The sequence below is a fragment of the Micropterus dolomieu genome, linkage group LG05, assembly GCF_021292245.1.
Source record: "Micropterus dolomieu isolate WLL.071019.BEF.003 ecotype Adirondacks linkage group LG05, ASM2129224v1, whole genome shotgun sequence".
Classification (NCBI taxonomy): domain Eukaryota; kingdom Metazoa; phylum Chordata; class Actinopteri; order Centrarchiformes; family Centrarchidae; genus Micropterus; species Micropterus dolomieu.
The window spans coordinates 21711154-21720341 of NC_060154.1; the positions used below are offsets into that span (position 1 = coordinate 21711154).

The window sequence follows — 9188 nt, forward strand, 5'->3', positions numbered from 1 at the left end:
ATTCTCCAGTATGCAGTACATCATTGGACCACCATAAACATGTAGATGTTTACTGTAAACAATTTTGAGATTCATTCTTTGAAAACAGTGTAGTAACATTAGAATTAGCTGTACAATAGGCCAAAAAGTCAGACTGTTATAGTTTAAGGCTCCAACAGGTTTCCTTGAATTTGGCTAATTTACACCCCTTTACTCTTTGAATTGTAGCCACCATAGATTCTAAAGAGGGGGGGGGCGCCCTAACAGCTTCCACACGGTTTCTACAAAAAAAAAAAAAAAAAAAAAAAACAACAAAAAAACAAACAAAACACCACACAGAAACCACAGCACAAATGCTTCATGTTTTTATTTTGTTTTATTCATCGTTTACAATTTTTGTAGTTGTTTATGCATTATTGTCAATCCTTTTGGCAAATATTAGTGCTCACTGTTCTGTACAGTCCGGTCCCACAATATAGACTTAATTTGTTGGGAGGAATGAGGCGAGAGCCAAGTGGGGGTGCAGGCTTTTACAATTTGTCCAGGTAGTTGTCCAAGGCTGGGACACCTTCCTTGAGACCCTTACGTTTACGTGTCTCGGCGACAACTATGCCGGGCTTGCTTGCTGGGTCCATTGGGTCTCCAGGGAGGATCTGCCAATGGTCGAACACACACTGTGGGAAGGCCTGGCCACCAGTGTTTGAACGAAGGTCAGCTGTGAAACCTGAGGACAGAGAGCAAAGCATGTTTTAATGCCTTGCTGCAAAGCATCTGACATTACAGTTGTAAAAAAGTAAAAATGGCAAGGACTGATTGTAGTGCAGTAGTGAACATTTCTCTCTGGTCAAAAGCTAAGGGCTTTTATGATCACAGGATAGCTATGTTAGTAATTTAAAGCTACTGCATGATTGGCTTGAGTTTAAGGAACCTCCACGGCACAGTGTGCTCATACTCAACAGCAACTGACTTACAGAACAGACAACATGCCTTGTTTTAAGAGGACTTACCAAATGACTCCATGACAGGCAGGTAGGCTTTGGTTACACGCATGGGTGTTCCCATGACACTGACCTCCTCGAACACATGACCACGCCTCCTTGTCAACACACCATAGATACCACCCACTGCAGTTGCTGGACACTGTAAAGCAGACAAGAGATTAGTCATATAGACACTCAAACTTGTAAAGTGACAGGCAAGTAAACTATGGGATGTGTCAATTTTGGAAATTACATGTCAGTGTGACATGGAAAAACGTCAATACAGTTTGGTACTGCGTTGGGTTTAGAGAAATGTTAATTTCCTGCAGGCATTGGAGTACATGCAGGCCAAATTTGACAGTCTGGCTCTGTAATGTTCACCAACATCACAAGAGTTAAACTGCAAGGCCGATGAATGTTTTTCTATTTTTTCCTTTTTACTAGATAAAGTTAGCTATAGATCGCTGCTTGAAGGCTACCTGAAACTTTGAAAATACAGTGGGGGTGGTGGGCAAGTAATTTAAATCCGTGTACTCTTCACTCCATCATTGGATCATTAAATGTATGAAATTTTGTCAGCTTTACTGCATTCATTCTTATGGTCAAAACCCGTGTTTGTCAAGGTCATTCTAATCAGTTCAAGTCCAAGTGTGTGTTTGTGTCAAAGAAATTCTCTTCAGACATTCCCGGGATATTGCATTCACAAAAATGGAGGGACAGACAGACAAGCTGAAAACATAAGGCTTGACCACGACTATCGACAGCACTGAAGTGTGTGTATGTGTGTTATGATTGATTTAAAATTATATTTTTTTTATTTATTCACACACACACACACACACACACACACACACACACACACACACACACCAGAGCCGAACTTCTTGGATATATCAGGTAAGCAGAACAAACAATACAGACTAGATCTCCAGCGGCACTTACCTGGATCTCCACCAGGTAGACTGGCTCCATCATTTTGGGCTCTGCTGTGAGCTCGCATGCGTACAGAGCTCTGCGAGCTGTGGGAATAATCTGACCACCACCACGGTGAATAGCATCTGTATGCAGGGTCACGTCATGGACATCGAAGCGAATGGCACGCATGTTCTCTTCACAGAGGACACCCTAAATGCAATATTGAGACATTTTAGATCAAGTATATCCACTCATCACTGGGAAGAAAGAACAGTTACTCCTTTAAATAACTATACAATATTATCTCTTAACATTACTGTTTTACAGAGTGTAACTAAGTTCTTGCACACTTTGGACCCCTTACCTCCTTGACTGCCCACTGGAAGCCAGCCACAACGCTATCCTTGATCTCATTAAGGTACTGCACTCCCTTGGTAACGTCCACCAACATGTTGGGGCCATTTCCATCAGGTCCGAAGCACCAGATCTTTCTGGCCTCACCAACATCCCACTCATACTTTTCGGCGAGATAGCGGGCACGGGCCTTGAGCTCCTGACGAGCGCTAACATCACCCTTCTCAATGTCCTCTGCAAGGCCATCTTCGAAGGGACGGGCCTTCATGAACAGACGGTTGTGTTTGTTCGGTGACTTTGACAGACACATCACACTTGATTCTGCGGAGACGGTTTCTCTGTAGGAAACCACTGGATCAGATTTCTAAAGAGAAGAAAGTTTCAATGCAGAGATTTGTCTCCAGAAATACAATCAAAATGACATTGTTATTAACGGTTCTACACTTGATTATCTAATTTTAAGTCACCTTGAGTGGAATGCAAGCATGATCTTCCTCCAGATCCTTCAGACAGATCTCCAGATGTAGCTCTCCAGCTCCAGCGACGATGTGTTCTCCAGACTCCTCAATGATACACTGCACCATAGGATCAGACTTTGACAGACGCTTCAGACCCTCCACCAGCTTGGGCAGATCGGCAGGGTTTTTGGCCTCCACAGCAACTCTCACCACAGGGCTGACACTGAACTTCATCACTCTCATGTTGTGTGAATGCTCATAGGTGGTGATTGTTCCGGTCTTGACAAGGAACTGATCAACTCCAACCAGACCAACGATGTTACCACAGGGCACATCTTCAATGGGCTCAACATAACGGCCCATCATCAAAATAGTCCTGGCAAAGAACAACGTGTGTGAGTGGTAGTAGTAAGACAATTCAGATGTCGCCAATATCTGATAAATTGGCTTCACGTACCTGACACTAACCAATACATATGAACTAACTGATCTACAGGCCAGATGTTGAAACCAACCTCTGAATTGGCTTCAAGTAGAGGTCGTCCTTCTTTCCTGGGACATAGTTTGGTCCCATAATGCGCACCTTCAGGCCAGTGGAGACAGACCCAGAGAACACACGACCAAATGCATAGAAGCGACCCTTGTCAGAGGTGGGGACCATCTTTGAGATGTACACCATCAACGGAGCCTTGGGGTCACAGTTCTTGATACCTGGTTAGAGAAAATTTGCTCCATCAGTTTGAGCCACCACTACAAATACATGCCACATCTAGTTTACTGACCTGCTTAGGTGTCACTATGAGCAATTACTAATTTTATGCATGTGCTGTGTATTTTAAACTTCCTGTGCATGAGCAAAATCTTAAAAACTTCATACCCATGGCAGCCTCATCATCTCCGGGTCCTTCATAGAGCAGCTCACAGCGGTACCTCTGGGCAGTGACGGGGGAAGGCAGGTGGATGGTGATCATCTGCAGAAGGGCTTCTCCGGCAGGCAGCCAGCGACGCATGACAGCCTTCAGGAGAGGCTTACCCTCCTTGTCCTTGTCCTCAGAATCCAACTTGATCTCCAGCTTCTGGATCAGTTTGGCAGTTTCCTCTTTCTTGAAGTTCATGATGGCATCAAACACCTAAAAGAAAGTTTATTTGAATTAGTCGACTGCAATTTAAGACTAAACCAAGGACGTTCAAGTAAACCACTGTTTCTGTGCCCTGCTCAGACTGAAGGTTATCATCACTGATTACTCAGGTCAAAGTGAAGAATGTTTACGTCATCACTTGCAGGCACACAGTAAATGTTTATTTTGCTCAGATTTTATCAAAACACTGCCATATTTTCTAAATGCACTGTATCAGTATTTAAATAAGATTCCCCTTACCTTGAAGATGGGGTCCAGGATAAGAGCAACAAAGGTGCGGGGGAATTTTTTGCCATCAGCGCCATTAGCAGTCTTGAGAAACTTTCCAGTCTCAGCATCAAAGTACCTGGAATACATGGTGTAAACATTTACCAATACAATAAGTCAGAAAAGGCTACAGACCCAAATTCTGAGAGTTTAAGCAAGTCACTGTGTGCGCCTGTCCCTGTAGGGAGTGTGAGAGACACCACACACTCTGCTAGCTAGGTTCCCAAGTCACATGCGCTCCATTTGGTATTCAAGCTCTGTTTAGAGACTCACCTATCACCCCACAGCTTCTTCATCATGTCTTCCACTTTCTTGCAGTGCTCAGCAGGTGTCATCTGGGTGTTTCCCTTGGCGGCAAACTTGGCTGCATACATCTCAGCAAACTGCTTCAGGGTGAAAGCCCAACCATGGAGTCCAGAGCCAAAGCCAACAGTACCAATGACTGGATCGACCTTGGAGTTAACACATCAGAACACAAGTGCATTTTAAGAGATTTTCAATAAATGTTTAAATTATGCTGACCATGATATTTTACTGTCAATACAAGAGCCAATATAATTGTGTCAGTTACAATAGCTACCATACTTTTACTACCCCTTATCTGAACGGTGTGTCGTGTGTATGAGAGAGGCATACAGACTCAATGAGGCCACTTTGTTACAACGGCTGTCACTTCCAAAAACATCCACAGCCACTCACCATAAGGTTGCCCATTGGTCCATTTTCATCTTCTCCGTAGGTGGAAATGATGACATTGACTGACTCAACAATACGCTGGAATGTCTGGTAAAGGTCTTCAGGTTCAAGCTGCAACTCCAGCAAGGCACGGTCCATCTTGTTCATCATCAGGACTGGCTTGATACGCTCACCAATGGCCTGACGAAGCACTGTCTCAGTTTGCACACAAACACCTGGCAGGAACACACAATGGACAATTTAACATATAAGTAAGTCAAGTGAGTCTTCTGCAGCAGTACAATGTAGTATGAGATACTGCCAATTGTTTATTGGAAAAAAAACATTTCCTGTAGCTGTTCACATTTTAAGGCTAGAAGAATGTACACACTGGAGATTCCTTTTAGAACAATCAACTAGTAAGCTGTTGGGAGAGTTGAGGATTTCACAGGTCTTGTTCTTACCAGACACGCAGTCCACTACGACCAGGGCTCCATCAGTGACACGGAGAGCAGCAGTCACTTCAGAGGAGAAGTCAACGTGTCCTGGAGAGTCAATCAAGTTGATCAAGAAGCCAGAACCATCCTTGGTCTGCTTAATGAAGGCCATGTCGTTTTCACCCAGCTCGTAGAAAAGGGAGATGGCACTGCAAGTTAGGACAACTTGTTAAAGTTAGTTATCAAATGTAACATAGGATTTTATTTTAAGAATCACTCAAAGCCAACCTCATTCATATTTTTTAATATATATATAAAAAAAGTCTCACTGTAATATGGTAAGTTTCTCCATAGTTGATACAAAGTTAAATGAAAATATTACACAGCACAATGAACTGTTATATTCCATATACAAGTTAACAACATTTGAAACAAATATGATCAGACTTTATTGTTCAACATGTATTCAGAAACATAGCATCACTGTAAGATGTTATAAGTGTATAAGTGCAAACACTCATTTTAAAAAAAAAAAGGTGTAACCATCTTCAGTCAAGCGTCAGTGAAAACAATGGTTTTAGCTTGATGTTATGACATTCAGTCTAATTATAGGACATATGACAACCTAACCTGTCATACATGAGAAAATGTATATACATTGCCCTTTAATATATTTGCTACCAAATAGCAGCCAGAGCCTTTTATTGCAAGACCGCTGGAAAGGGGCAGTGCAATTTGTAAGATACTTACGTAGACTTGATGGTAATGCAACGTTCCTGCTCATCTTTGCGCGTGTCTGTGAAACGGGTCTCACCAGCACGAGCTGAGGCAATGATGCCAGCCTTTGACACAAGCGAGTCTGTCAAAGTTGACTTTCCATGGTCAACGTGCGCAATCACAGACATGTTACGGATGTTGGCCTTCTTGTCCATGATGGCACGAATCTGGTCAACGGTAAAGTTCACCTGAGGAAGCAAAATCAGATTCGAACAGTCACAAGAGGGTGTAGTGTTGAAAATGCAGTTGTTTATCTACCCATTTTGGTAACTTACGGCCACTGATGGGCATGTTTTCCCGCATTCCTTTTTCAATATGTATTAAATTTTCATTAATAAACGTCACTTGCTGCACTCACAGCATATCGACAATTGCTGCTGAGTCAACGTTAACTGCTCTGCACTTCCACCCTGGGCGTTGGGTATCCGCCATCACCACAGCCGAGATGTTTCTATATTTGACCGACTGATTCCTGGGTTAACGGTCCAACACTTCTCAATGCCTACTATATATTCAGTGAGCAACAACGATTTTACTTGATTCACAATGCAATGTTAGTCAACGAATGGTTAGTAAAGACAGATCCAACCAAGCAACACCCGGCATAATATGTCGGCACGAATAGGCCACGTGTACGGACTTTAACACTATGCTAAATGCTAACATTGGCTTTATAGCTTAAGCTAGCAGGCCGAGACGGGGGGCGCGAAATGCCGGCAAATTGATCTAACCAGTTACTACTTCAAAAACATGGCGTTCACCCCACCACAGACAATATATTTAAAGTGACACTTGTCACAGATAATATTGCGAACATCCATGTATATGTAGCCAATTGTGGGAAACGGCAAATCGGTAACGTGTGAGCAAAGTGCCGACAGAGTAAAAGTTAACGTTAGCTAACACCACAACACTGTAGCGTCACCTAACGTTAGCCATTTCAGCCTTTACAAGAGTGTCATTCGACACATTACCACTCAGAACTGTCATAGATGCTTTAACTTAGCTACCTCCATATACAACTTAGTAAAACAATTCAGAACTGGTTTTCTAGTGCCCCGCAGAGCTAGCGGTACCGATGACAGAATGGCTGCCATTTTGATCAAAGCACAATCCATACAGCTGACATTGAAGTAGCATAGCATCCGTAAAATGCTCACTAGAATACATCAATAATAGCGCTGGGGGCTTCTCATGTGCCTTATAATTCATTAATTACTCAGACAAATATGGTCAACTCACCATTTTGACGGATGGTTTTGGATTCGCTTGGTGGAGAAAAGAGACGGGAAGTTTTACACTGCCCACCTCACGACGGCATAGGCAGGGAAGAGGCCGCTGACGTCAGAAAACAGGGCTTTATACCGTGTGCGTCAGTCCTGTGCGTCTGCACGTACTACGCTTGAGGTCATGTGGCTTGCTGCTACAGGGACAAAACATTTTTGAGTTTGAGTGGATCATACCACATTTTGTCATGCTAGAACAAGAACAAAAACAAAACATGATAATATAGAACCATGCTTGACAGTTGCTCTTTTGCTGAAAACCAAAAAAATAATGCCATTTTTTTCTTTCCAACAAGTAATACACACACTTGGCCTCCAATGCCAACGCAAAGTATTGCTTCTCCAGATTTAAAGACTTTGTCCCCCTCCCTCTTTCTCTTATATTTCCCTGAGTTCATTCTGGGGAGCCCTTAAATGGCCTGTATAGCTACAGTATGTTTATCATGCAGTTTGTCAGGTCATTGGGTGCGAGTCCCTGACTCCATTTTAAAATGTAGATAATTGTGAAAACTAAAATCTGTGTTCTCAATTAATTGCCAGTAGCTTAAATAAATTGTAAAACTGGCAAATTGTGACTCGAATCTGCACTGCAGTAATCCCCCACACAGGACTCCTTGAAATATATAAGCAAAGCCACAATGTCAGTGGTGGAGAGTAACTGTACATTTACTAAAGTACTGTACTTAAGTACAATTTTGAGGTACTTGTACTTTACTTGAGTATTTCCATTTTATGCTACTTACTTCGACTCCACTACATTTGCAACAGAAATAACATACTTTTAACATCACTACATTTACATGACAGCTGTAGTTACTTGTTACTATGCAGATTTATATTTACACTAAACATAATTAACAAATAAATTCTCACGTATTATCAGAGATTGTGCTACCCAGCAGTATATAAAGTAGTAAAAAATGGCCCCACTTTTATCAATCTTAATGATCGATGAGCGATGCATACACATAAATGCATCAATAATTACAATCCAATAATGTACTGTATCATATAAGGGAGAGCTTTTACTTTTGGTACTTTAAATATATTTTGATGCTAATAGTGTACTTTGCTTAAGTAAAAGTTCTGAATACTTCTACACCACTGCAGATTGTTGCCATTTGTTGGTAGCATTTAAAGATTAAGCAGAAAAGCTGACTAGTTTTTTGGTTTTTCATTTGCATGAATCATAATACACAGTTCTAGTGTAATAGAACAAATCAAACATGTCAGGGATTATATGCTTGAATCAGGCAATCTTTTCTGTTTGATCACCTACGGCCCCAGCTCTATAGTTAATCCCTGTACTATGATGTCACTGAGGAAAAGGTCAAAACAACAATATAATTACTACACAGGCGTAACTATGTAAAATAGTGGACTATTATCAGCAAGAAATGATTACTAAGAATATTGCTGCATTCTAAGAGAAAACTCTGGCCTAAATCTGTCATGTCTTGTCATACAAGGAAGTAGGCAGTGGACCAAAAATAAAAAATGTGGTTGAACAGATTATTGAACCAAAAGAAACAGTCAACCCGTATACTGATAAAAAATTATATTTTTAAGCTTATATCAATGTATTTCGATTTTCAAAAGATTGTCCTATAGGATTGTTAGTGTTTTGTTGGGATAGAGTCTTTCTATGTTGCAGTCAGATTGTTCATGTTGCCGGAATACTTTTTCCAGCAGATGGCGCCCCATTTTCACTTCCAGAAACTCCGGCTTTCAGCACACCAGTCCCATAAAACACAGGCAATACTCAAGTTTGTTATCTAGATTATAATTTCACCCTATACTGAAATGAGCAGTGATTATGTTGTACTCACAGAGATGCTTTATAGGCTGTAAAACAAGGTTAATATTACTTTTCTTCTTGATCTCCAATGTGATAGAAAAACCTTGATGTCTTCTTTGATCA

The 9188-nt window shown here is 41.5% G+C and overlaps 1 protein-coding gene and 1 non-coding gene across 2 annotated transcripts; both read right to left on the reverse strand.

The window, feature by feature from the left end:
• Positions 1–336: 336 nt before the first annotated feature.
• LOC123970950 (elongation factor 2-like) lies at positions 337–7376 on the reverse strand. Its single transcript, XM_046049384.1, has 13 exons — positions 7224–7376; positions 5955–6169; positions 5232–5413; positions 4792–5003; positions 4366–4544; positions 4066–4171; positions 3564–3816; positions 3202–3397; positions 2696–3062; positions 2239–2592; positions 1902–2084; positions 987–1119; positions 337–703 (listed from the first exon to the last, which is right to left on the reverse strand). Exons 1-13 carry the CDS (start codon positions 7224–7226, stop codon positions 510–512), a joined length of 2577 nt encoding a protein of 858 aa, XP_045905340.1. The 5' UTR covers positions 7227–7376; the 3' UTR covers positions 337–509.
• LOC123971802 lies at positions 3901–3968 on the reverse strand. The gene has a single exon (XR_006825296.1). It is a non-coding gene; the product is annotated as a small nucleolar RNA SNORD37 (small nucleolar RNA).
• Positions 7377–9188: the final 1812 nt, after the last annotated feature.